At 42.2% G+C, this 27,253-nt stretch overlaps 3 protein-coding genes across 9 annotated transcripts; 1 reads left to right on the top strand and 2 right to left on the bottom strand.

Annotated features, from left to right (window-relative positions):
- Window positions 1-534: 534 nt before the first annotated feature.
- On the bottom strand, window positions 535-4,402 carry tada3l (transcriptional adaptor 3 (NGG1 homolog, yeast)-like). Of its 3 annotated transcripts, none has more exons than XM_080301407.1 (9): window positions 4,098-4,402; window positions 3,544-3,787; window positions 3,163-3,410; window positions 2,902-3,007; window positions 2,662-2,797; window positions 2,468-2,571; window positions 2,240-2,346; window positions 1,682-1,873; window positions 535-1,575 (listed from the first exon to the last, which is right to left on the bottom strand). In XM_080301407.1, the coding sequence occupies exons 2-9, from the start codon at window positions 3,751-3,753 to the stop codon at window positions 1,383-1,385; spliced, it is 1,296 nt and encodes a 431-aa protein (XP_080157533.1). In that variant the 5' UTR covers window positions 3,754-3,787; window positions 4,098-4,402; the 3' UTR covers window positions 535-1,382. The 3 variants fall into 3 exon arrangements, with proteins under 3 accessions (XP_080157533.1, XP_026024515.1, XP_080157532.1); XM_026168730.2 differs by lacking the exon at window positions 4,098-4,402 and adding an exon at window positions 3,887-4,088; XM_080301406.1 differs by lacking the exon at window positions 4,098-4,402 and having other exon boundaries at window positions 3,544-3,869.
- Window positions 4,403-4,557: 155 nt separating this feature from the next.
- LOC113022860 (actin-related protein 2/3 complex subunit 4) lies at window positions 4,558-7,208 on the top strand. Its single transcript, XM_026168748.2, has 6 exons — window positions 4,558-4,757; window positions 5,345-5,463; window positions 5,786-5,897; window positions 5,991-6,086; window positions 6,441-6,611; window positions 6,691-7,208. The coding sequence occupies exons 1-6, from the start codon at window positions 4,755-4,757 to the stop codon at window positions 6,694-6,696; spliced, it is 507 nt and encodes a 168-aa protein (XP_026024533.1). The 5' UTR covers window positions 4,558-4,754; the 3' UTR covers window positions 6,697-7,208.
- A 1,335-nt stretch (window positions 7,209-8,543) lies between these two features.
- pfkfb4a (6-phosphofructo-2-kinase/fructose-2,6-biphosphatase 4a) lies at window positions 8,544-26,647 on the bottom strand. Of its 5 annotated transcripts, none has more exons than XM_026168715.2 (14): window positions 26,490-26,647; window positions 19,082-19,198; window positions 18,852-18,948; window positions 18,693-18,759; window positions 18,517-18,591; window positions 18,384-18,440; window positions 18,182-18,303; window positions 17,865-18,072; window positions 17,603-17,749; window positions 17,409-17,513; window positions 16,697-16,826; window positions 12,867-12,929; window positions 12,706-12,770; window positions 8,544-9,550 (listed from the first exon to the last, which is right to left on the bottom strand). In XM_026168715.2, exons 1-14 carry the CDS (start codon window positions 26,542-26,544, stop codon window positions 9,491-9,493), a joined length of 1,368 nt encoding a protein of 455 aa, XP_026024500.2. In that variant the 5' UTR covers window positions 26,545-26,647; the 3' UTR covers window positions 8,544-9,490. The 5 variants fall into 5 exon arrangements, with proteins under 5 accessions (XP_026024500.2, XP_026024498.2, XP_026024502.2 ...); XM_026168713.2 differs by lacking the exon at window positions 26,490-26,647 and adding an exon at window positions 20,160-20,431; XM_026168717.2 differs by lacking the exon at window positions 8,544-9,550 and adding an exon at window positions 10,301-11,104.
- Between the last annotated feature and the right edge of the window lie 606 nt (window positions 26,648-27,253).

The raw sequence follows: 27,253 nt of genomic DNA, 5'->3' as shown, positions 1-27,253 counted from the left end.
ACTACTGCCATTGCTGGAACAATGTGACTGTATTTTATTCTACAGCCCAAAAGCCTCATGGAGAAAATATCTTGTTTTCCTTTTAAATGAAGACAGTTTTAAGCATTCCTTAGAGACCTACAAAGAATGGTTCTTCACCGTATTAGAAGTACTTAAGTATGTGATCAGGTAAACCTTTTCCACCCGCTGGATTTCAGCATCAGTGACTGAAAACTGAATATCATGCAGTGAATATATCTTTGAGATACAGAGATGATGGACGTTACCACCTCTTTAATCGTAATGCACTGTGTTATGCTGCTGGGAACAGTTTTCTGTAATCAGAAGCTCACGTTGCTAGATTACAGCATCGGGCTCCCCTCTTCTTCTTGGTGTGCGGCCCATTTGACATGTTGGTCACATTGTTTCTCTCACGTTTGTGTTTTTATTTGATTTTATTCTAATGTATTGTTAATTATGTGGTCAGCATTTTTTAAACATGTTGCTAATAAATAAACTGACTAAGAACATAAAGAAAGCAAAAGCACAAATATCAACAGATGTAACAGTTTTATTGTTTTAATAAGTAGCAATGGTCTATGTCTTTTTTTGCTCCTGGTGGACCCACTGTTAGCACTGAAGGGAAGAGATGTTGCTGCACACACTGCAGCATCTTGTCTGTTTTTTTAACATATACAAAACCTGTTCTTAAATTGTACTGATGTATTCTTTTCACAGCATGACAATGGCAGATGAAATTTAAAAAACGTAAAAAAAAATAAAAATGAACCAACAAAAGAAAAACGTTTCAAACAACAGTATAAAAGTCAGTGATGCATGCTGAATGTTACTGATCCGATGATTGCTCTGCTGTACATCACATGGAACAAAAACAACTACAGAAACGTTCCTACCTAAATCATGCAGAGCTGTAATAAACGGTATGTTACATCACTGGCCTCTTTCACATACCTTCCATTTAACTGCTGGAATCTGAACGTGTGGCTTCATACATCAGTGAGGAGCCTGCATTGCAACAGTAATGCCACTAGATCAGGCTGAGCGACACAAGTGAGACTGTTTGCTGCAGAGTTAACATGACTGCATGTGCACAGTGCATATTTGCGAGTTGCTCAGCCCAACCCACTAGAAAATACCATGCAATAACAAGTTATATTAATTTCTATTTACAGTAAGAATAAAGCCATTTTGACCATTTCCAATTCCCAAAAGTCAGCATGGTCTGTGTTCTATCATGAAGCCGGCGTGTCCAGATGCCGGCAGGTCAACGGAGAGAGAAGCCTGAAAGAGGCCTTTGATGCAACTGACAGCTGTTTGAGCTGTGTGTTAGGTTGAAGAGGTTTCTTCCAATATTTTTTTCACCACAGAAACTGTGGTTTCCTCTATCCATCCAGTAATTTGAGAATGCTTTCCCTCTCCTTCAGTGCTTTCCAGGCCTGATCTTTCTCCTTCTTAGTTGGGGTACGTTTCTTCTGCCTGGCTGCCATGATTCGCCGGAACGCCTCCATCACCTCATTGTCAGACACCCTGACTCTCTGCCTTAACTCCTGTTTGCGCATCTCCTCTTTTGCCAACCTGTGAAAAAACAGCAAATCCAGAGTTTCATGTGATCAAAGATCTCTAACACATGTACAGTTTCACTTAGGTGGCAAACAGAACCACTGCTGCTCTCTGTCCTCACCGTAGCAGCTCCTGCTTTCTGGCTCGGTTGTGAGCGGTCAGGGCTTTGAGTTCTGCTTGTCTCTTCAGCAGCTCTGCAAGGACCTCATCCTCAGAGTCTCCTCCCTGGCCAGGTCGCTCCTCGGAGTCCAGCAACCCCTGGGCTACCAGCTCCTCTTTGATTCGAGCCTCCAGGGAGCGCGTATGAGGAACGCTAAAGATGGCAAAGATCATAAGAAATATGCAGATGCAGAGCGGAAAACACCACTAAAACAACCAATGTTACCACCTTAAATCTAGAACCAATTTTTCCCTTTAAATTTAATGGAGAGGAATTAACATCCACGTTTGTGTGTGCAGGCACAGCTGCATGAAAGTAGACAGCAAATTGAGGTACTTTGAAGAGTTAGCTGCTGACCTGCCAAAACATCCTAAAAAAGATTGAATGCGGTTTTTCTTTTGTTTCATGCTGAGGATACCGAGGTCTGTGTGGATGAGGAGATGTGTTTAAAAATGGCTGCTATTTCAGGAGGTTCTCTCATGTAATACATCAAAAATTTATTTGATGCTGACATTATACCTAAAAGCTTTTCCTTGGCTTCGGGGTGAAGTCCCAGCACCATCGTTAGCATCCTTTCCTGAAATGTCCGGTATAGGAGAATCCTCCATGGGGGATATAATGTTCTCCTGGAAGAAACCATGCTCATGTATTTATATGTATATTATTATTTGTATTTTTTACAACGCAATAATGCATTGTTATAAGCGTTATCAGGGCAAAAGCTGGTCACAAAATGATGAGTCTGACCTCTACAAGGGCCTGCAGCAGACGCTGTGTGAGAGGACCAAAGGGACAACCGTCTTCTGGAGATTCGTGTTGGGATTCTGACTTTTTCAGCAGCGAGTCCACATCTACAGCAAGTGAAGATAAATGTTAGTGTTAAGGTGGAGTTACTAGTTCATGCACAGTCACGTGTAGGCACAAGTGAGCCTTCCCCTCACCTTTTGCGTCCAATTCAGAAAGCGGCCCTCCCATGACGCTTTTCTTTTTGTCGTTGGCTCGTGCTCCTTCCCTCTGCTCCTCCAGCAGATCCTCCTGAGCCCACCGCTGAGAGTAGTGTTTTCCCAATGCTGGAATCTACCATTAACACAGATCAGCCCCAAACCTCAAAACACTCTTATTCACTGCATTGCATACAGTTATTTGTAACATAACATTGCGTGCATGGCTCTATGTCATACCTTGAAGTAGTCTGCTTCATCCTCTGGTGGTTTAAGAAGCTCCTCCAACAATCGTACTTCTTCATTTGTAATATCTGCACAGTATGGCTCCACTGAGGCCCAGAATCTTAAAAACAGAAATATTACAAGGTAATATAAGAATAAAGTTCTTTTCTTGCTAAAACACACATCTAAGAATAACTTGAAAATTAGAAGGAAAAAAAAAAGAAACATCAAAGAGAAAATAAACTAAGCAGATATATTTTGTAAGTTGTTGCGGACCTGTTGGGAGCATCATTTTTAGGGTTGCGGGGAATGTCTTGAGGGTCATCTGTAAATTCATACTCTTGTACTTTTGGCTGCAGGTTTTTGGTTTTGGGTCTGCCGGGACCTTGGCCTGGCCCATGACCCCCTTTACCGTCCAATTTCTGCTTCTTTGGTTTGTGGCGAGATGAGGCAGCGGGGTCTGGGTCTTTTCCCAGCTTCAGAAAGCGTTTATCTCCCTTCTTATCTTGCCAGTCTGTAAGGATCTGAGATAAATAGAGAGGAAAAAATTATGGTAGCCTTTAATATACAAGGCTGCATCTAGATGCTTAGAGATGAAAGCCTTATGGTTAAAAGAAAAGTTACATGAAAGAAGAGCGGTCACCAGCTTGTTCCTACCTGTCTCTGCTCTTCCAGTGCTCGGAGGCGGCGGGTAGCTGACGACAGCAGTGTCTCCAGCTCCAGCTGCAGGGTATCCAGCTCTTCGATGCCGATGCCATCATCCTCTGAGCGGCCCAGCACAGCAGTGTAGCGGGGGCATACCTTGACATGCTCCACGGGCTTAAAGTCGTAGTATTTCAGTGGGGGGCAGTCCTTCAGCTCACTCATGATGTATTGCAGCAAAGACCTGACAGTGATTTTACTGGCATAAGACAAAGTACTCATTAGATTATCAGACTGGCATACAATGTGAGTCCAGCTCTGTGCTGTAGCTCTCACACACAAATTCAGAAACACTTACGTACGGCCGCACGTACAGTCGGGACTGCTTTAAAGAGCGCAGGCTCGCTGGGCCCGAAATGCTGGAGAATACGTTTAAATTCTAACAAGGGTTTCTTTTATATTCATGATTTGCGCACAGACGCTTTAAATATGGGCGTTTTAAACCCACACCACACAAATATAGCGCACAAATTATAATGTGTATAATATTTTAGAGCAGCGATAGTTACCTTCACTGAATGGCGTCCATGATGGGTGAAACCATTGTGGTAAGAGGGGGGTGTGTGTGAAAATTATTCACCTAAAATGATGTCCCATTTTATATATAATGACGATTCTGAGGAGAAAAAATAAGATAGTTAAATTTTTACAAAACCTAACCAGGCATTTTAAGTCGTAAAAGCAATTTAAAAAGTGGCAAGTCTGAGAATACAGAGTCTGGAGACTTGGCGCTTCATAGAGCCTGTTGAGTAGTCTATCACAATGGTATCATCGGATGATACCAAATCTAGGCGTATTAAAAATATTTGCTGCCAAGCTTTTAATTTGGAAGTTAGACAGTATAGTTTGTGTACGTTAATCTTGATAATTGACATCTAACTATGAAAACCATATAAGGTAAAAATAAAAACTCGTGAGACAACAGCCGTTGTCCCCTCTTCATAGTGCAGAATGGGAACACCCTAGGGTGTGCTCGTTTTACTAAAAATACACTCCACCTGGGCGGAGAAATAAACGCGAACATTTACGCTGGGTGGGTAAAAACGATTCATTAGACTAACCCTCGCATCAAAACGAACACACCATAGATTTTCTCGACTATGTAGGATTTACGGAAGAGTCGTCCCAGGCGTGGCTGAGGAACTTCCGTCTTTTACAGCTCAAAAATGGTAAGTCTCCAGCACAACACTCAGCTTTATATTTAATTATTTAGCCAATTACCCCAAGTAACTACTGCCATATTTAACTTAAGATTAGCTAGCTAGCTGTGTGTTCCTTGTAGACGTGGTTTCTGGTTGGCTGCAGCAAAATGAGATTACGGGCATCCTTGATACGGTTTGCAGAAACAGATTGACTGAGCTGTCTTTTCCTCTCGTTTCCTTTTCTGCTCGTTTCTGTGACCTGTAGCTTCACCACAGTTTGTCCTTAAACCGTGGAAAAGCGACGTATATAGCTGGCATAAATACAGTAAATAATTTGGATGAGCTGCAGTGTCGATCACCTGAAGGCATCACATCCTCTTCTGCATTCATATCGCAGATAGATCTACACGTAGCTACGTAGCATTAGTAGATACTTGTTCATTCTGCCTGTGATAACAGATAGCTGTCAAGTGAGACTTGCACACGGATTATTGTCATGCGTAGCCTTAAACACAAGTCCCTGCTGGGCGATTTACCTTTATTCAACTGGAAGGATCTCATTGCATGTGGCCGAATCCTCCCAGGTATTGACTTTTTATTACTTTTCTCTTCAGACAGCGACTCTGCGCCCCTACTTAAACGCTGTGAGGGCCACCTTGCAGGCAGCCCTATGTCTGGAGAACTTCTCCTCTCAGGTGGTGGAGCGCCACAACAAGCCAGAGGTGGAGGTCAGGTATGTTTAGCAGCACTCAATTGAGTCTCACTGGTTTGTCCCCTGCTGCTTCCCACCCTATGCTTCCTCATGTTTCTCCTGCCCTAAAGATGTGTGTATTATGATCAGCTGCTGGCAGACGAGTTCAGTCATGTGCAAACTTGCATAAGAAAATCAAGGAGGGAAGAAAAATGGCTACAAGCAAGGGCAAGGCTTTAAAGTTGGACTGAAGGGACTTGCCTCAGCTTGTTCGCAGGTGTCCTCCCCGTTCAGTGTTGCGGGGTCTCGAGTATAACGTTGAGTTTTACTGTGTTTAGAAGGACTGTTTTTGCTGTTGTTACAGGAGCAGTAAGGAGCTGCTGCTTCAGCCGGTGGTGATCAGCCGTAATGACAAGGAGAAGGTTCTCATCGAGGGATCCATCAACTCCGTCAGAGTCAGTATTGCTGTCAAGCAGGTCAGTAGAGCTAGAATGGCTTTAACTTTTATTGTGGTTATGACTTTCCAGAATATTCTAACGCTCTTTAAAAACTACTATGATTGACTGCAGGCCGATGAGATCGAGAAGATCCTTTGCCACAAGTTTATGCGCTTCATGATGATGAGAGCAGAGAACTTCTTCATTCTGCGGAGGAAGCCAGTAGAGGTAAGAGACAGCGAGTGACAAAAGAGAAATCAGTACTTATTAACAGTATCAGAGGAAGAATACCACGTACAAAACGAGGAAGTGTGGGAGCTAAATGAGTCATAAAGGTCTTCATGCATGCATGTTTTAGAAACATCATACAGACAGTAAACACCTCAATAAAGAAGATCTAGAAGACGGTTGGTGCAGCAGGGGAGGATGTTAGGGATGGGGGGGTTGGAGGCAGATGATCCGCTGTTGACCCCTAAAGGGAGCAAGCAAAAGAAGGAAACAACATTAAATATCTCAGTATTTACAATAGCTTTAATGCAGTAACACAAATGGTGTCTTTTATTTTTTCCGCTCTTATTTTAGGGATATGATATTAGCTTCTTGATTACCAACTTCCACACGGAGCAGATGTACAAACACAAGTTGGTGGACTTTGTCATCCACTTCATGGAGGAGATCGACAAGGAGATCAGTGAGATGAAACTTTCGGTTAATGCCAGGGCCCGTATCGTTGCCGAAGAATTCCTCAAGAATGTAAGTAACTTGTTCGCTTCCTGCAGCGGCTCCGCTTTTATTATTGCCTCGTGTTAATTTGATTCTCTTGTCTTTACAGTTCTGATGGAAGTGTTAGTGTTTCCCCCGTGCCACCCTGGGAATGTTCCAACTGCCACTCGGCACAAGAGTGGAGAGTTAAAGGAGTAAGCAGCCGACCCGAGAGGAGAGGAACGTAACCAATCTGGCTTTGATGCCCTTTATTTACCCTTTACACCCGAGTGTCTTCCTGTACTCATGGATATCAATGACTGTACATAATGAAATATTTACAGTTTCATTTTCAGCCACTTAGAACAAATCCCCAAACAAAGGCGGGTCCTTAAAGTATTAATCAAGTTGATAACCATGAGTACAGGAGCACTGAGGCTGTGCTGTTCCAAATGAAACTCAGAAGAATTTTGTATTTTTTTTGTGTTCTGTCGCTGTCGTTTTAAATTGTCTCCAAATTTTCTCTGTTCAGGACATACTTGTTTGTGGAAGTGTTAAGTCAAACGTAGAAAGAGCTCACTGTAAAGAAACTGCCATCAGTCATGCAAGAAGATACGGAAATATAATAATAAAACTCAGTTGTTTATACCTGTTTGTGTTTGAAAGCTGACGTTTTTGCTGCACTGTTGCTGTTCCTATAAATGGATTTGCTCTGTTTCAGAGGAAGTTGTTCTGAGCCTGCCCTTTAACCACATTTTGCCTTATGCGTGTGTAACTGCTGTGCGCCGTTTCAGCCGCCAGGAAGGGGAAGTGCAGGCAGGGTGTGAGTCTGACGGTGTTTGTTCACATTCACAAGTTAATCCGAATCGTTCGATCCAAATCAAGACTTGAGTGTGCTGTGAAGAAAGCGCCATTTTCACAATAACCTTAAGTATTTCTTAAAAAAAAAAAAATCCACTTTAATTTGAGCAGCTGTACTTACTACACGCACACATGCTTCACAAAAGTTGTGACTCGTGGAGGCTGATACTGCCGTCACACGCAGGGAGGAAGAGATTTGTGTTTCTGTCCTGGCTCGAAGAGGACGCAGCCAAATTAACTTTACAATAATGGCAAGATAGCTTTGCAACTTCCTAAGTTTCCATTGTGATACCATGGTTCATGCATTTGACTGTACAGTACTGTGCATAAGTGTTAAATCACCCCATATTTATATTTTGCTAAGAAAGTAGGAAATGCAGCAATTGATTGGAAGGTATAAACGCACATAGAAATACTTTTTTAAAGGCAGAACAGCTTGTAAGTCAACATTTGATTTGATCACCGTTATTCTTAATCACAGCCTGATGTCTTTTAGGTAAGCTCTCTTGTCATTTTTTAAATGAGTCTTCAGAAATAGTTCTGCAGGCTTCTTGAAGGACATCAAAGATGATCCCACACTGCTCAATGTTGATAATCAGATTATCTTCAGATGGTATTTCCTGGTTGATCAAAATCTGATTAATCTGTTTAAAATCCCATCAATTTTAACAAGATCTCTAAAACCACTGGCTGAAATGCAACCCTACACCATGACAGCCCCTCCACAGTGTTTTACAGATGGCTGTAGGCACTCACTGTTGGACCTCTCTCCTAAACACCTCCGTACATATTGACGATTTGACGTTTTTGATTTGGCTCCCTCACTCCTGGAGACCTGTTGCCACTGATTTTCAGTCCAGTTGAAAATCAGTTTCCTTAAAATTTTTAAGCACACACTGCACAGCATGTTGGCCACACAGAAAGGCCCCGTCCAGATGATGGAGTCAACCTTAGGACCTTCTTGCTGTGAGGCAACAGTGCTAACCACCGCGCCGCCCACAAATAATCCCATTATCAAGAAATAACCACAACACGAACAGTACTGCACAAAACCCTCATAAAGAAACCCATCACAAGGTATGCAGTCACAAAAATCTCAAGTGAGAAGACAGATTGGAGTGGTTGGCTTAAAAAAATAACATCTTTATTATTGTGTAGTTGGGATGTACATTTTTTTTTAAATCTTAACCCACAACACCAACTTCAAGCTAATATTGTGTTCTTTGTTTCTGTTTTGCATGTTTAATGCTCTGATGTGTTCTCCACAGAAATGAGTGAAAGCATGTGAGTGTATTTCACTGAAGGCCCGTCGTGTGTGGAATCATCATTTACATAAAACATCAGTTTCAGCTGACACTGTACAAGCAGATACAGTACACCACATAGCTAAGGAAAGCTATTACACCAGCCAGCCCTACAAAATGAAATGGCTACTTGTTTACCATTAAAAATGAACGACCCAGTCCTTTAATCTATTACTGAATCAGCACTTTAAAAATAGTAAGCTGTTGTCCGAGTAGGTTTGCAGCCTACAAAGTGCACATTATCACTGAATACAGCTTCACATCCGATAATGACTGCACGTTACAGTTGCATATCAAAAACATGGAGCGGGAAAAAAAAAATATCACAGGGTTAATACTTCAAGACACAAAACAGTAACTTTCAGTGTTAGTGCTACTGCTGCGCAAAATCAACACAATGAAACCACACGGAGTACAGTAACAGGCAGACAGGAATCTGCTGTGTGAGCCAAGCGTTTAACTCCCTGCTGTGCAAGACAATACTTTGATTCATAAATAATTTGGAACAGCGATGCCGAGGGCCCGCTGAACACTGAGGCCCGGACACTCGCAAGTTCCTCAAAAAAATATGCTTAAACAAGGGGTAACAGAGAAATGTGTGCGTGTGTATGGCGCTGGTGGAGGAGGAAGAAGGAGACACATTAACCTGCTGGTCACCAGTGTGAGGAGGTTGTGCACATTTGGAAAGGTGGAAAAAAAGGAAGAAAAAGGAGGAAGGGGAAAGGTCCAGCTTTCAGCATCACCGGGTTCCAGCCAGCAGAGGTATCAGAGATGAGGAGGGACGGTCTGCAAGGCGTCTTCAGCCGTACGTTGGACGTTCACGTTCTGGAAGAAGGAATGCAGCAGCGTCAGTGTCCTGAGTGAATATACATCAACACAAGCCCACTTTTATCACAAGTCACCAAAACAAGGACTCTTCTTTTACTGGGGTGAAAAAAAACAAGAAAGCCTTTTTTTCTCTCTGTCAGTGGATGTTAATGCTTTTGTCTGCTGCTGCTGCAACTTCTTCCATCAGTTTTCCATCTACGACTTTTTGCATTTCTTTTGCCCAAGGCACCATCTGGAGAGCCCCATCACCATGACAGTCACTGGCGTGAGCAGACTGCCAAGTAATTGGTGTCTGGAAGTTGGTAACTACATGTTTCTCTAAACCTCACAGCAGCACCTGAGACTAACCTAAAATGCTTGTTACTACTTTTTCTTTACTTTAAATGTGATTTTTTAAAATTTCCTCTTATTTTGTTTAATTTTAATCAGAGAGCCTTGTTAAGTCAGTGCAGACAGAAATCTGTGACTGGCACAGTGAGCGTTTTGTTTAGCTGTTTGCTATTCACCCCAGTGGAGTCTTTGCATATGAATGACCAGGAGAAATCTCAGTCTCCTGGTTTGCACTGCACTGAACGTTTCATGTGTACACAGAAGAAGATACGAAGGAAATTCCAGCGTTTGTTTGATCTCCCTCTGATATCAGTAAGAAACACCCAAGTCATTTTAAGTCTTTAACAATTCATTAATATCAAACAGTGAAGCAGATTCATGCCATGCTTTCTAAAATGAAGCACAAAAAGAGTGTGATAAAGATACATGATATGGAAGTGTAGTTTATTTAAAAACAGTCAACAGAAATAGCTTCCTCTTAGTTCTGATCAGTAACGTGAAAAACACTGTGAGAGTCTTCACATTGTTTCACAAGAAAAGTGTAATTTCATATTTCCAGCATTTTCATTAGACAGTGTTAGGACATCTTAACAAATTAAACAGGAGCTTATGTGCAAGAGTTTATGTGCAAATATAGAGAAACTGCACCACTTGGCTACGTCACAAAGCGCTAACCTTAAGAGTTTCCTGACTGCTATCTACAAACATATAAAGTGATGGCACACCGTTAAAAGTTAACGTGGTTAAAAATCAGTTCAACAGACAGAATCAAATAAACAACGTATTCACTGACTGCACTTCAGAAGGTGCTGGAGTGTCACTGTTTCACAGTCGGGAGTACAGCATCAGCTCAAAAACACCTTCATTTGATTGTTTTGCTTTTTTATTCATTCTCCAAAAATAGGAGAATGAGCTTGTCACAAGGTCCGTGACAGGATTAATAAATGAAAAATTACAAACTGGATTCCAGTCGATTACCACCATCATCACATCTTATTATTACAAGAGAAGGAAGAACAGAAGACATGAAGAGTGGAAAGAGACTCAGTCAGGGATTTTTTTTCCCTGAAGGTACACTGTGCATCTGAAGGGTTCTGTGTGGGTAATGAAGGACTAAAGGAGGGGGGAGGGTTGGGGGTGTTGGGAGGGGAGGGTACTGCCTCACTGGTGAGATGGCACTGTTAGCAAAGCTTCCTCTGACATCCGCGACACGTCTACGTTCTGTTTGATAAAAAAAAAAAACAGACAAAAAGGAGGAGGGATCAAAACACAAGGGAGACATGAAATCCACTGGGCACACACCATGTCAACGACTTGGAATAATGCATCACGTTTAAGGTTTCAAGGATTTATCTGTTTTTCCACTTGTGTGACAGCATCAAGAAGAAATGAAAACCACTGTATGCACATATTTATGGTTTTGCCAATCTAGTTCAAAAGTTAAAAAATAAAATAATGTAAGTGCTCAACCATAAAACACACGCAGAGCATAAAACATTCACTGTTGTAGTATTTGTTATGCAGAATTCATCGCTGTTCAGTATCAACTCCTGTTAGAAAAAATAATAATAATAAAACAGTTAAAATGGTCCACTTGGAGGACTATTTATCTAAAGGAAATGAGGGAGAATGTGAAGAGCAGTTAGTCAGTGTTTCATTAATCTGTAACCAGAGGTGGGCAGTAACGCATAATCTGATTACTTTTTTCAAGTAACGAGTAAAGGGATTACTATTGCAAAAACGGTAATTAGATTACCGTTACTTTCCCGCAAGCACGCTGCGTTACTAAAACCGTGATTTTTTTGCGAGAATGTCTCATGACAATGACGTAAGCGAGTATGACGTTCGTGGCAACAGCTGTGTGCAGATCAACAATGGATCATATATCGAGTGCGGGAGAGAGTATGAGCGTGCAGCGTTTAAAGCGTGGAAGTACTGACCATTTACCATTTACTTTGAGTTTGATTCCATAAAAAGTGACAAAAACATTAGTGTCCGTGGTACGTGGGAAGAAAACTTCTTTTTACAGCGAAAAAAAAAAAAAAAAAAAAAAAAACCCTAAACAAGCACCGAGTACGATGTAATGGGAAATTCACAGAGAAACTCGCGGATTCTTCAACTGACCGCTGCGGCACACCTGCACCAGGGTAAACCTCCGCCTATGCCACTCCTGCTATACAGGTGAAAATAGAGCAACAGGACTGCTAGTCTTTGATTTTATTTGTTTTCTGCTGTGTTTTACTTGCATCTATTTGAAAGAGTGAGTGTAAACACAAAAAATATTTTATTTTATGTGCTGGAATGTGTAGAAAATAGGTTTAAATGTTAAACTAATTTCTTCAAGTCAGAGAATGGTGCAGATAATTTAATTTTTGCTTGATGCATAAAGTTAAAAGATTAAAACTAATAAAACAAGTTTTATAAAGAGACTTTTCCATTTGATTACATTTTGTATGATGGATTATGCAGAAAAAGTAGAATTGGGCTGAAAGATATATCGCTTTATCACCTATTCAGGTTGTAAGTCGTGTTTTTAAAAAGTAACTAAGTAATTAATTACCGTTGAGAATAAGTAATCAGTAAAGTAACGGGATTACTTTTTTGGGGAAGTAATGAGTAATTAGTTACTGATTACTTTTTTCATAACTTGACCAACACTGTCTGTAACCAACACAGGATCTGCCAAACGAGCCAGCTCTGCATCGATTACGAAAGCATGGAAATCAGAAAGGAGCACCACAGTGAGCGACCTTACCTGTGAGAAAGCAGGCTCTGCTGTATGTGTCTGTTTAATGTGTGCGTGTGTGTGTCATGCTACCCACCGCTGGCCTCTCTCTGTGCGTGTTCACTGCATCCACGTTTAGGCTGATGGACTCCACTTTACAGCCTAAGCGTGCAGAAAGAAGGTTTGTTTGATTAGTTTATGTGGCAGCAGATGTATATTCAGTTTGTACATTGCACATTGGCACGACAGCGGACCTACCGTAGGCCACCGGTGTCAGCTTCAGCACCGTGTGTAGTGGGCACTTCAGATATGGAAGCTCCTCTGTATGGAAAGATGAGTTCATTAGAGCACCACCGTATAAGTACACACAGTGCTTTTCACATATTTACATTCTTTTCATAGTGGGAGCAGGTACTCGTGCATGTGCATGCTAAAGGAGTCACATGCGCACTTTTTAAAATGAATTAATAAAAGATATGATTCATCAGGTAGTAAACAAGTATTTTGTGATGAATAAAGAATGGGTCCAAATAGGGATGGGTACCGGTGTCCGGTGCCATGATGGCACCGGTTCTGACATAAACGGTAGTAACCAGACCGAAAAGCAGCGCACATTTCGGTGCTTTTTTTTCCTGAGCTGTGATACACTTTAGATTCTAGCCAATCATTTTACGTTTCCGAGGATAGTAGGCGGGGCCAGGTACGTACGTTCTGTTAGAGCAGAGCTACAGATTAAAAATGTCCAAGGCGAAGTGGTCAAAAGTCTGGCTGTACTTCATAGCAAAATATGCAAACTCAGCAGCCTGCAACAAGTGCTTTAAGCTGATACTGTGATACTGTCAAAGGAGGTAACACCTCAAATCCGATGAAACACCTGGCGACGCATAGCGTTTTTTTTAAAAAGCCCAGAAATGCGCCGTATTTGATAGCTTGCTGCGAGACCTCACACCGAGCGCATCTACTGCGGGTGGGTTGCCTGTTATGCAACATCCCCCAAAAACACGAAGAGGAGAGTCCTGGCCCCTAGCCCTGCCAGTGTAGCAGAAATGATGACGGATGATGGTGGCAGCAGCCGTTCTTCTCTGCGTGAGTAGCTAATTTACGTTTCAATTCAATTCAATTTTATTTATATAGCGCCAAATCACAACAAAAGTCGCCTCAAGGCGCTTCATAGATACAGAGAAAAACCCAACAATCATATGACCCCCTATGAGCAAGCACTTTGGCGACAGTGGGAAGGAAAAACTCCCTTTTAACAGGAAGAAACCTCCGGCAGAACCAGGCTCAGGGAGGGGCGGCCATCTGCTGCGACCGGTTGGGGTGAGAGAAGGAAGACAGGATAAAAGACATGCTGTGGAAGAGAGCCAGAGATTAATAACAGATATGATTCAATGCAGAGAGGTCTATTAATACATAGTGAGTGAGAAAGGTGACTGGAAAGGAAAAACTCAATGCATCATGGGAATCCCCCGGCAGCCTAAGTCTATTGCAGCATAACTAAGGGAGGATTCAGGATCACCTGGTCCAGCCCTAACTATATGCTTTAGCAAAAAGGAAAGTTTTAAGCCTAATCTTGAAAGTAGAGATAGTGTCTGTCTCCCGAATCCAAACTGGAAGCTGGTTCCACAGAAGAGGGGCCTGAAAACTGAAGGCTCTCCCTCCCATTCTACTTTTAAATACTCTAGGAACAACAAGTAGGCCTGCAGAGCGAGAGCGGAGCGCTCTAATAGGGTGATATGGTACTACAAGATCATTAAGATAAGATGGGGCCTGATTATTTAAGATTTTTCAGCGTCACTCTGAGACAGGATATTTCTAATTTTAGAGATGTTGCGCAAATGGAAGAACGCAGTCTTACATATTTGTTTAATATGTGCGTTGAAGGACATGTCCTGGTCAAAAATGACTCCAAGGTTCCTCACCGCGTTACTGGAGGCCAAGGTAATGCCATCCAGAGTAAGAATCTGGTTAGATACCATATTTCTAAGCTTTTCAGGGCCGAGTACAATAACCTCAGTTTTATCTGAATTAAGAAGCAGAAAGTTAGCGGCCATCCAGGTCTTTATGTCTTTAAGACATTCCTGCAGTCTAACTAATTGGTGTGTGTTATCTGGCTTCATGGACAGATAGAGCTGGGTGTCATCTGCATAACAGTGAAAATGTATGCTATGTCTTCTAATGATGCTGCCTAAGGGAAGCATGTATAATGTAAACAGAATTGGTCCTAGCACTGAACCCTGTGGAACTCCATAATTAACCTCAGTGTGTGAAGAGGACTCTCCATTTACATGCACGAATTGGAGTCTATTAGATAGATATGATACAAACCACTGCAGTGCAGTACCTGTAATACCTACAGCATGTTCTAATCGCTCTAATAGGATATTATGGTCAACAGTATCGAACGCTGCACTGAGGTCTAGCAGGACAAGCACAGAGATGAGTCCACTGTCAGAGGCCATAAGAAGATCATTTGTAACCTTCACTAAAGCTGTTTCTGTGCTGTGATGAACTCTGAAACCTGACTGAAACTCTTCAAATAAACCATTCCTCTGCAGATGATCTGTTAGCTGTTTGACAACTACTCTTTCAAGGATTTTTGATATGAAAGGAAGGTTGGAGATTGGCCTATAATTAGCTAAGACTGCTGGGTCTAGAGATGGCTTTTTGAGTAAAGGTTTAACTACAGCCAGCTTGAAGGCCTGTGGTACATAGCAGATTATTAGAGATAGGTTGATCATATTTAAGATCGAAGAATTAATTAATGGCAGGACTTCTTTGAGCAGTTTTGTAGGAATGGGGTCTAAAAGACACGTTGAGTAGGCTAACCACGTTATTACATTAATGCATGTAAGGTGAACTAGCAAACAATCATCATAGCTACATGCGGCTGTCCTCTTGTTTGATGGCAGATACTCCCTTCACCCTGGCTAAAAAGGCTAAAATGACCAAAGAAAAAGTGGAAAACAGTTAAACATGAGAGGTTTAGGACAAAGTTTGTGTTTTTTCCGTTGTTTAAGCACTACTTCCAGCCAAGAGTTCTCTCTGCTTTCTTTGGGGCCATCGTGGTTCAAAGAGTTGGCAGTTCGTCCTGTAACCGGAAGGTTGCCGGTTTGAGCCCCGGCTCGGACAGCCTCGGTCGTTGTGTCCTTGGGCAAGACACTTCACCTACCACCTACTGGTGATGGCCAGAGGGGCCGATGGCGCGATATGGCAGCCTCGCTTCTGTCAGTCTGCCCCAGGACAGCTGTGGCTACAACTGTAGCTTGCCTCCACCAGTGTGTGAATGTGAGAATGAATGAATAGTGGAATTGTAAAGCGCTTTGAGGGCCCCGAAAAGTGCTATATAAATGCAATCCATTATTATTATTATTATTATTATTTTCTAGCAGATGGACTCCAACTCCATGTTCTTGGACCTGCAGTTTAGTTTGTGCCGCCTCACAACAAAGACTGCTGTCACAGGCTGCACTCATGAGAGGTTGCTAATGATATCATGAACTATCTGGCTAACAGCAAGGTAACTTTCAAAATAACAGCGTCTGCTAGTAAACTCATCATGGATCGTTATTTTGGAGGGGTGAAAAAAACCCATTAATCGCTAAATACAATATGGCAGTTTTTAATACCCCTCAAGTACAGTGTGAGTGTGAGACAGTGACACAGTGAAGAATTCTGAAGTGGAGGAATTATTGAAATAAAGGAAAAACAGAAATGAGGTCAGTCAGCCACGTACGTCTCCAACTGCTCACTTGAAAAATGAGCTTTATGCAAAACACGTCAGCGCACAAACCTCTCATCCAGCATCTTAGTTAAAAAGACTCTAACCCAACCAAGAAGGTCTGTGAGGTGCACAAAAGTTAGTCTGGCATGTGAAGCTGCGGAAGCAGCCGGGGACCGGACATGCACAATAATTCATCTATCACTCTGCCTTCAATAGATGTGAAAATGAAACTGAGCAGATAGCTCCAGGATCTACGTGATCTACAATAAAAATGTTGTGTGTGTTTTACACTAAAATGTGTTTCCTAAAATTATTTTTCTCTTACACCTCTCAGGTTTCTTGACATTTCAGTTTGAAAACTGACCTGCTGTTTTGTCCAGAAAGTATGCCAACAGGCAGCGCAGGACAGCTTGATGACAGATGACCAGCACGTTCTCCTGCCGCTCCAGCTCCATGATGACGGGCTCCAACCGCTGCACCAGGTCCTCATAGGACTGAGTGGCACAAAACAACGGAAAAGGCAATCGTGCGAATCCCCAAAACAATATAAAAAACTGAATGTGTAAAATAAGACTTCCACTTGACATTGACACATCCTGCAGAGTAATTAATTCACAGGTGAACAGGATGACATCTGAGCAAATGGAAAATCCATACAGGCTGTGTAGACTAACATAGGCTTTAACGACATTTCCGAAAGCATGATGTCACCGCCCGACTGGGCAACCAGCTAATGCCCATATCCATCTTCCTGTTACAGATTAATGGAGAGGTAATGGAATGAACTAAAGGTGAGAAAGGACCAGCAGGCACCTCAAACCACCTGATCACATATATCTGGCACACACACACACACACACTGATGCTGAAGCCTTTGTTTACTGTGATCTAGTGTTAAGCCGATACTGTCTGAGAAGCTGAAGCTCATTAGCACAGAGTAGGCTGCCAGAAGCCATTAAGATAAAATTAGATCATGTTTGTGGTTATCAGAAAGAAAAAGAGCACTTCATTATGCCCACAAAGGAAAATCCTGTCTGCATTAGCAATGTTCCACATGTTAAAAAATAACCACTGACCTCTCCTTTTGGATAGCGATAGCGATATTTGTCCTGGTCTCTTAGTGCAAACTCCAGAGGGTAGTTTCTTTGGATCTCCTCATACATCAACTCCTCACACACACCCTAAAATGCACATACGGGTTCAACTTCAACACAGAAGCACAAAGAGGTAGTCAACAGTGATGTGCAGAAGCCAAGAGAGCACCACCTACAGCATCAATCTCATTCAGGACCTTCCACTGTTCATAGGGCACATTGAGGGCTTCGGCTGTCTGGATGGTTCTCTTCATCTGACTAGTCCATACCTTGAGGTCGCTAATGTTTTGCTCCTGGATGAAGTGGCTCAGCTTCTTAGCAAACTGGAGAAAGAAAAACAAAACCTTTATTTATTTTCACAATAGCTCATGCAGTCAGGAGGAAGACAGGTAAGGGTTTAGAAGACATTTTTTCTTTGATTGTAAAGTTTCGTTGTACCTCCTTCCCTCTAATCGTCAGACCCGAGTCTCCTCCGATACGACCCTTGACGTTTAGCTCGCTCTCCCCGTGGCGGCACAGGTAGATGGAGCGGGGTGTGATGTGGATGTTCATGAGGTAGTAGACAATCCGGCTCTGGATGTGGTCTAACACTCTATTGACCAAGTACCGCTGACCAACGTCCATGATTTTAATGTAGGACAGATCTCTGAGGGGAGAACACAGATAAAATACAATAAGAAAATGTATTTTTTAAGCCGGTTACTCCCATAGTTTTGCAATGGGGACACACACACCATCACCAGGTTCCACCTCACCTGTCCAGTACCTCATCCAGTGTCTCGTACGAGTTTTCATAGCACTTAATCCGCTTCATGAAATCTTCCACTGCTTCTTCTGTGTTGCAGTTGGTGTAGTCCGGGCTATCCAGTTTCACTTGCTAAAGTAGAGCAACAGCAGAGGAGTGAGCCCTGCATCTTCTAACGAGTCAAAACAGTGCCAACAAACACAGACACTCACCACTATGTTCTCCTGTATGACATCTGGGTCTTCACACACAGACTCCACAAAGAACACCTGAAGGAAGACAGAAGACAGAATCAGTGTGACCGCCAGCAAAACCCGAACCCTCACTTTGAGCCCGCCAGGTTACCTTAAAGCCATTCTGCTCCGCAAACTCCAGGATGGTCTCCCTTCTTTCTCGGGTAGTGTTTGTTGCATCGAACACCTGTAGTAACACACACATTATATGAGCTTTTTTAGCACTGCACCCCGTATCTGAGCTGAAGAAAATATCTCAGCCTGTGTGATAATTAACACATGACCCACCGCAACCTGGCCTCCGTCTTCTGTGAGGTACTCCCGCACATCGTTCAATGCCGCTGAAGCACACTTTCTGTGAAAATCACAGACAATCGGCCATAAAATGTTACATAATTAGTGATTAAATAACTTGTTAAGGTAGCATGATGCCAAAAGCACCCTTACCTTCTGATCTTTAACCCCTCCTCGTTGTCCGGACGGAAGAACTCAAAGGACTTGTAGATCTTTACAAACTCTCTTCTGTACTGTCCAACATTAAACTCTAAAGAGAAAAAAAATGGAGGCAAAAGCTATTTATTATAATTGCACTCAAAACACTCTCACTGGTGCTTCTGCTCTTGTGCATAATTTTACTAAAATCTGATACACTCTGTTCAACTCTATGGCACATGTACCTCTGGTGGGCACTCCGATCCAGTTGAGATAGCGGGTCAGCTTCTTGGAGATGTAGGTCTTCCCTCTGGCAGGTAGGCCCACGGTAACAATGAGTGTGGGACAGTTGGTCATACATACTGAAATGAAAGAGATCAAGGAAGCTTCAGTCCGCAGCTGATCCCTTACAATACGAAAGTCAAATTTAAAAACACACAGTTACTCAATCAAGACTGTCAACAACCAGGTTTGGGGATAGATTAGGAGACTGGCTCCAAAATGCTATCTTTCATATTACACAATTTATAAAGATATAATTTGAACGTTAGATTGGCATTATCAGAATGTGTGCGCCTGCGTGGTGCTGATATCGTTCATCTTGATAAAGTCTCACCACCCTGACAACGTGGAGTGATAGACAGAAGTATAACAGAGGTCACAGTTGCTGCAAGATGTGTCGGGGGTCTTGTGAAACAGCACTTTTACTGCAACAGACATCTGGAGAAAGCCAGCACACTGAGCCACTGCGTACACAGGTGACTGGGCCAGAGAGCAGCCAACCACTGGCCACATGCTCATTATTTTAAACTCCGCTCATTCCAATAATCCTCTCCGAGTCAGGCCACAGTGAGGAGACCCTGACCGTGCTGCGGCGCGCTGGTAAAACTCAGCAGCACAGCCACACGGCGAATGAGCCGCATGACTGCGGGGATACAATTCATGTTTACAACCGGCGGTCGACACAGAGGGTCATCCCTCGGACCAGTCCTTTCTCCTCGATACGAGCAGCCTTCATGTGCGGCGAGCATCATGTGAGTCCTTACATAAGCGTGCGAACCAGATGGCTGCTGCAGCAGAGAGACGTCTGACCTCTGTGAACTGTACTCCCCGCGGTAACGGCAGCTACTGCCACACAGATATTAATGCATACTGACCCAGCGCTCATTATTCACGGCGGACTGGAAGCCTCTACACACGCGCTCACGCGCACGCGGAAGAGACAAAAGGGTTCCGGAGAAACTGTGAAGCACAACCATTGATACTCATATGACCACAAACGTTATATATTCAAGCTAACTGTTGTCGCCACGTCATACGCACCCTTCCTTTGACAAATGTGTTTTTCAGGAAGGCCGTTTTTATACGGCATCCAAATCTTCTTCAGGGGGTTTTGCGTGAGCTCCCGCGGATTTGTCGCTGCTTTGTCCTCCATTCCGTCTTGCGGTGAGGTGGAGGTTGCCGCGGCGGCAGCAGGAACACGGGGCTTCTTCCCGTGATGCTGCTCTGAAGTCGACCGGTGCTTCATCCGCGTTGGTGTGGCGGGATGGAGACGGCACGAGCGTTCTTTTCTCTCTTTCTCTGTGCCACTTGTCACGTGACCCGATCTGCCGATACCAACAACCGGCAGTTGGACGTAATGATCACAGCACAGGCGCAAAACAATTTTGTGATTAAACGTAAGTTTTATATGTTTTGCGCAACCACAAAACACAATCGTTGCATAATTACACCGATTACCCCATAACAAATAATTACGGGGCCAGTATTGCTGATATCAATATTGTTAACCTATAAAAGCAGCGTATTTAACAGGGAGCAGGGTGTCATGATTTATGACATGCATCACGATCAGTTTGCAAATTATGAACACGCTTTAATGACAATTAAATCACTGTGACGTTTACTCTCCACAATGACACACCTTTCAGCTTCTCGTGTATTTTGAAACTCCAAAACGCTTTGAGTCAACTTCTGTTGTTTCACTGTGCTATAGGCGAGAAATAAAATGGATGTGACAGTGAACACAAAAAGGTTCAGGGACTTTTATAGTGCAGTATTTGAGGTCTATTTTTTCATTTCCACAAAATAAATAAATAAATAGATAAATAAATCAGTGCGCTACATACTGAACCTAGAGGATAGAAACTAGTGTAAATCCTACTGCCCTAGTTTCAATCCAGCACCAATAGCAGCATTGACATTTGCATTGTCCCACCTCTAAATAACAGTTTTAAGCTCAAAAATATTTCTGGCTGGTCTTGATTCTAATGGTCCTCTTATAATGGTCCTCAGCAGCATCTCATTGGCTTAAAGTGCTCACAGTGACATTGGGTCACTGTTGTACCAACCAACCTCTCCTAAGCTTTACATAACGAAGGGCTGCTTTGACATTCTGCCATAAATCATTTTGATACAGTTTTGAATTCATTGTTTTTTCAGTAATTGCAAGGCACAGAGGCACAGAGACAGCAAAGGAGTTTCAAAACACGATTTCCACCACTGTGCTTCACAGTTGGTACTGAAGTTTGGCATCTGCCTTGCTCCACAACTTCAGCTTTCTTGTCATCATTTTTGTTGTCCACAGCATGTCCCAAAAGCAGTGCGTAACATCAGCGGAGGGAAAACTTAGACTTTGTTTCCATTGGTTTCTTTCATAGCATGCTTTCTCCAATACTCATTAATTAATACATTTATTAATAAGTGATAATTATACTTTCAGTAACAGGCCTTGTATGATGCTATGGTTAGTTTATTTTATTAAATTTCCTATATCGCCATCTGGATGAGACCAAAGCGCATGCTCGGCTCCTATTTATTGACTTTTCTTCAGCTGTTAATACTATCCAGCCACATCTCTTAGCTTATAAACTTCTTAACCCGTTTAAACTGGATTTTAATCTTGTTGGTGGGATTTTAGACTTTTGGACCTGTTGTAGATGAGTCTGCTTCTTGGTGTGATCAGTCATTCTTAAAGATCAGCAGCTTGAAAAGTAAGGACATGGTAATTGACTTCAGGAAGCCATCCCCCCATCCTGCACCAACAGTAGTACATGGTGCAGCAACTGAACTGGTGGATAGTTTTAAGTAATTAGGGGTTGTTCTTGATAAGGTTCTGTCCTTTGAGTCACATTTTGATGCTACAGTGAAAAAGGTCCAATAACGACCGTACTTTTTAAGGAGATTCTGAAATGATGACCCTTTTTTATAAAAGTTTTATTGGATGTATTTTAATGTTTTGTATCATTGCTTGGCATGGTAATTTGTCTTTGACCAATAAGACCAGATTTAGTAACCTTAGTAACCAAGAGACATAGAGTGCCTTTTATACCTGCTGCTATTGTGATGATTAATAACACTAAACCATAAGCATTGTTGCCATCACTACTGGACATTGGACTTTGTTGATGATAACATTTGGGCTGTTCTCTCTGGGCTGTTTTGAGTGTGTGTGTGTGTGTGTGTGTTGTTTCATGTGTGGACATACTGCAAATCAATTTCCCACTGGGGACAATAAGGTTACCATTGAACACTGTATACTACCTTTTCTCTAAACTATATACTTTGTTGCCTATTTCAGGAGTACATGCGATGCCCCCAGTGTAAACTTTGCAGGACACTCACTCCTCAAGAGTGGATCACCAGCTATCGATCCTACGTGCTGCACAATAATATTCAATACTTAGTATTTACTGTTATATTCACATAGATCATCGCGATGATGTTGTTTATTATGTTGCTCTCTTTTTTTTGCTTGTTTTCTCTTTTTTCTTTCTCAACAGGTGATCCAGGTGATTGATATATGTATTTTTTTTGTCTTTTTGTTTTGTTGGGGTTTTTTTTGCCCTTTATCACCGTTCCTCTTCCCCGCTGTTTTTCTTTCCCTACCTCTCTTTCTTTCTCCCTTTTCTTTCCCTCAGTCATGTCTGTCCCGTGTGTAGCAAGTGAAAATAAAATAAAATAAACAATAAAAGCAAAGGTGAATCAAATAGACCAATACGGCAAGGCCGGGATGGTCCATTTGGTAAAGTAAATCTACTGGGCATCTTTCTTTGCCTTTAGACAATAATTCTGATGCAAAAGAACCAAACGGGACAGACGGAAGAAAAAAAAATGAGTGGATCACCAGTCTTGAATTTTCTCTAGTTGTATAGTTTGCCTTATTGTGGACTAATCAATGCCCAGGTCTTTAGAAAAGCTTAATAACAATTTGACAAAGATCCTGTAAAAGCTATCACAACAGAAGCATGCTTTACACAACTAGTATTTCTTGAGAAGAGCAGACCTTGTCAGCACAAATTTTGTTTGCTTGTATTTAAATGGAGAGCAGCCTAACTCACATTTCCAGGTTTACATCCTTAACTGGAATGCTTGAAGGTAGCTTTTGGAAAAGTCATACCCCAGAGGTCCGGGTTACATGGTGAGTGCGTTCATAAAGGTCAAGTGATCACGTGTTGTTTATTTACTCTAGTTGGGTTTATAAATGAGATTTAGATGAAGGTCAGAACCCATTTTATAAGCAATTAATGCTGAAAAGACTAATTACAAATGCTTACTTTTAGCTGAAAGGTCATAAACCAATGTATAATGCTTAAAACAAACATAAGAAAAAACTTATGTATGATGATTAGGAGACTCAACAATATGTGTTATCACATAAAACCATATCATGTTTGTATTTCAAATGCACTCAGCGGAGTACTGATAAACAACACATTTCCTAGACATCAGGTATGTAAAAGTCATGCTGTCTTCCTTTCTTTCTTCTTCTTCTTCTTCTTTTAAGGTTTTGAACTTCTACATAAACTCACTAATGAAAACCTAAAAGTTCTACTTTAAATGGACCTCAATAGCCCTTTGTAGCCAAATAGGTGCTTTCACTTTTATCCATTCCTCTCATCACTGTCCAACCTGGCAACCACATTTTCAGCATAGTTCTTTCCACCTTTAACCTTTGACCTGATTCACAGAAGTCTAGTCAGCAGGAAAAACACTTTGTGTGTGTCTTTAGGAAAGATGTTTTCGTTTTAATTGAGTACAGGGGTTTGGTGTTTCCCGATTCAAATGTATGTGTCTGTAAAATGTAATAAAATAACAGTAAATAGTCCTGAAGCAGCAACTAGCCTGGTCATGGCCAAGAGATAGCCATGACTAGTTGCTGCTCCTGACTCCTCCTGACTCTTGAAAGTGTGGAGCAACAAGATGACACTGTGTATTATGTGGGATTATACACCACAGCACTGCTTTGAGTTTCGACTCATTAGTCATAGTCAGAGTCCACTTATTCTACTTTCATACTCACAAACAGACCTGTCCAAAAAGACCAGAAAAAAGTGTGTAGATAGTTACAGGCAACATTAATAATGTCTATTTCTGTTTCAGGGTTCTGCTGTTATGTTCACTGTCCCAATCTGAGGCTTACTTAGAAACTTGACTCAACCATAGTTTTTGCACTACATCAAACGTAAAGTGAAAAATATCTGCTTTTCTTTCACATTTTATATGGCAAACAACTTTTTTCCCCACATGCTCACACACTTCACTCCACTCCCTGACAATGTCCATGAGATGGCAGTATTGCACTCCATCTGTCCTCATCTGTAAGTCTGCACTCTATGAGTATATTAAACTTTGCTACTGGAATCAAACTCACTAGCCTGAAAACACATCTCACTGGTGACTCATTTTTGCAAGTCCAATTTTGTCATATATGCACAATAATATGTTAGGTCATGTGCTCTTCATCTCAGGTGAACAGAGTAAAGCAGTTGGGGGAGTGCAAAACCCCTGCAGTGGACACAGAACTTAGCACACCACACAGGCACTAAACATAAAAACTAAACACAGAAAGCTTCACAAAGGCAGAACGTATGCAGACCTGATCAGACCTGTATAAAAAGTTTACATCACTGCACTGGTGTACCTAATATGTTTTTCAAAGCTCTTTACACTCTTATGTGTTATAATCAGAGGTGGGTAGTCACTAATTACATTTACTCTTTTAAATATACCTGAGTACTTTGGGAAAAAATTCTTTTAGGAGTAGCTTTACTGCACTGTGCTTTTTAATTTTACTTGAGTAATATTATTATGAAGCTTTGCTACTCTTACTTGAGAAACATTTCTCGCTACTCTACTCAGTGTAACTTCACTGCATGAATAATAAACACATTTTAATCAAAAATGCATGAGACACTGACACAAACCTACAGTTTATGTCAAGTCGTTGTTGTTTTTTGATTTTCAGTCTTTCAAATACCAACATTTGCACTAAACTTTATATTTGTGTCTGTTTGATTATCTCATTTTTAAACATTAAATCAGATGTTATGATCAGTTACACAGTACTAAAGTAGCATTTCTTTTAAACTAAATTCTTTTTTACTGTTACTCGAGTAATTTCTTGAACGGCTACTTTTACTTTTACTTGAGTAAAACTATGTTGAGGTAGTGCTGCTACTATTACTTGAGTACAATTTTTTTTGGCTACCCTACCCACCTCTCGTTATAGTTATACTATTTTGGAGCACAGAGTCGATCGTGATGGGGTAGCAACAGGGCCCTTGACCTAAATATGCTCTGATGGAGGTTTTCTAATTAAATAGGCCCTACACGCTCAAATTCCCTGTCTGCTAGTAGACTATAATATATGTCAGGTTCATCAGGTCCACGAAGAAATGGCACAGTAACTCGTGGTTTATTTTTATATTTTCATCTGTCAAATAAACATGCTGCAGTGCAAAAAGTTTTGACAGAAACCGCAAAACTGCGTAAAAGTCAGCTAGAGAACATCAGATGAAGGATATTTGCATAAAGTTGTACACGGCCTATGAGAAATCAGCCACTGACAATCCTCCACTGACACTCCTGCTTGGCAGGAGGTTCTCGCACATTTTTCAGTGTCGTCTTAAAAAGCTCCACTGGAGAACATGAACAGGAAACGGAGCTGAGCCGGGCTCCTCCTCCTCCTCCCAGCAGCTGTCAGGCTCTGATTGCAGCTAACCGCCTGTAGCCTGTAACATACTGGACAAGTCATTTCCTAACATAGTAGTGGACATTAACATTACACTTGGTAGTAAAGTCGGCATTGGCCGTACAGGGAGTGTGAGGGAGCCCGAAGCTTATTACGATCGAGGATGAAGCAGACACGAGCGACAGGCTGCGGTTACATCGCAGCGGCATCTGATCAGTCACAACAAACAGCCATAAAACGCAAACCATCAGCCTCTCCAGCAGCACCACAGGAATCAGTGTAGGACCATGACAGCAATCACAGCCCGATGATGGCACACACCAATAACCTGGAAGATGTGTCGCACGCACGCGCCCAAATCTTAACATTGTCGTTTTGTTATTTTTTTAAAATCTATTTTATTCTAGCAGCAGCTCTAAAACACCCGCCCGGCAGTAGCTGTGAAGCTGCTGCTGTTCCAAATAAGTCTGCCAACTATTTAAGAGAAAAACCCAGAGACTGTCGCCAGCTGCCGTTATGTAGGGTAAAGGTGAAAGCGCCAGCACACCAACAGGCATCGACTCTTGTTTACGTCTTTAAGGGCTGCCCCTCGCCGTCCTACGCTGTCTGTCTGTTAAAGGAGAACAATTCAAAGTGCTGAACGAACGGATCCGAGGAGCGTGGAAATCGACGCCTCTTACCCGCTCTGTCCTGGTTCTGCGAGAGCTTGGACCTGCTGGAGCAGCCTCTCATCATGAGCGTCCGTCTGATGGAGCGCAGTGCCTGGCGGTGTGTACGTGCGTCCAACAGCAGCCAGCGCCACTGATGCTCACTGTACACACCCCCGATGTGCGCGCGCGCGCGTACGTATGCGGGAACCTGGAGTCAGGAGGACGGCTTTCGACAAAAATGGGTATAATGAAAGAGCGGCCTACCTGCCTTATGACCCTCCTACACCCCACCCACGTTTAGACTGTCCGGAACGTCTTTACCAGCCCAACCCTTACAGGCAGAGCAAAAGAAGAAGGACTGGATTGGCAGCCAACTTTGACAGGGATGTGATATTTCATTCAAAAACAAACAACACAAAACAAAACAAAAATACCTGCACAGCATAAACTCAAACCTATATATATCATGAACCGGTTTGGGAAATATCCATAAACGCGCAGTACGTTGGTTTTGTTTGCAGGTCTTCAGTGGGATCATGGTTTAAAGCCAGTCTCGCGACCAGGCGATGACCTTTTTTTTTTATTAAGTTCCACAGTCATATATATGAGGGGAAGCCGACTTTCCCAGGTCTGACTTGTGTTGGACTTGCACAGGCCCATGCACTCAGAAATCACTGTACTCTTGAGTCCGATTCTCTAAGCTACAGTTAACTATAATATTACCATGGGCTTGTTGTTACTATAACGTATGGTTATAACCAAACTGTATGGCTTAATTTCACTTACAGTAAAAT

This window comes from Astatotilapia calliptera, chromosome 5, assembly GCF_964374335.1.
Source record: "Astatotilapia calliptera chromosome 5, fAstCal68.1, whole genome shotgun sequence".
In the NCBI taxonomy this organism is placed as follows: Eukaryota; Metazoa; Chordata; class Actinopteri; order Cichliformes; family Cichlidae; genus Astatotilapia; species Astatotilapia calliptera.
The sequence above is the reverse complement of the archived record's forward strand: the minus strand, read 5'-3'. Positions and strand labels throughout refer to the sequence as shown.

Excerpts from the sequence above, each read along its gene's own strand:
- tada3l (XM_080301406.1), bottom strand. The coding sequence starts at position 3,810 with ATGAGTACTTTGTCTTATGCCAGTAAAATCACTGTCAGGTCTTTGCTG. Across the intron at positions 2,798-2,901 it reads ATGAAGCAGACTACTTCAAG|ATTCCAGCATTGGGAAAACA; the intron begins GTATGACATAGA and ends TGTTAATGGTAG. Across the intron at positions 1,874-2,239 it reads AGCCAAGGAAAAGCTTTTAG|CGTTCCTCATACGCGCTCCC; the intron begins GTATAATGTCAG and ends TGCCATCTTTAG.
- LOC113022860 (XM_026168748.2), top strand. Across the intron at positions 5,464-5,785 it reads AAGCCAGAGGTGGAGGTCAG|GAGCAGTAAGGAGCTGCTGC; the intron begins GTATGTTTAGCA and ends CTGTTGTTACAG. Across the intron at positions 5,898-5,990 it reads TCAGTATTGCTGTCAAGCAG|GCCGATGAGATCGAGAAGAT; the intron begins GTCAGTAGAGCT and ends GATTGACTGCAG.
- pfkfb4a (XM_080301405.1), bottom strand. The coding sequence starts at position 20,364 with ATGAAGCACCGGTCGACTTCAGAGCAGCATCACGGGAAGAAGCCCCGT. Across the intron at positions 18,592-18,692 it reads AAGACGGAGGCCAGGTTGCG|GTGTTCGATGCAACAAACAC; the intron begins GTGGGTCATGTG and ends GTGTTACTACAG. Across the intron at positions 18,441-18,516 it reads CGGAGCAGAATGGCTTTAAG|GTGTTCTTTGTGGAGTCTGT; the intron begins GTAACCTGGCGG and ends GTCTTCCTTCAG.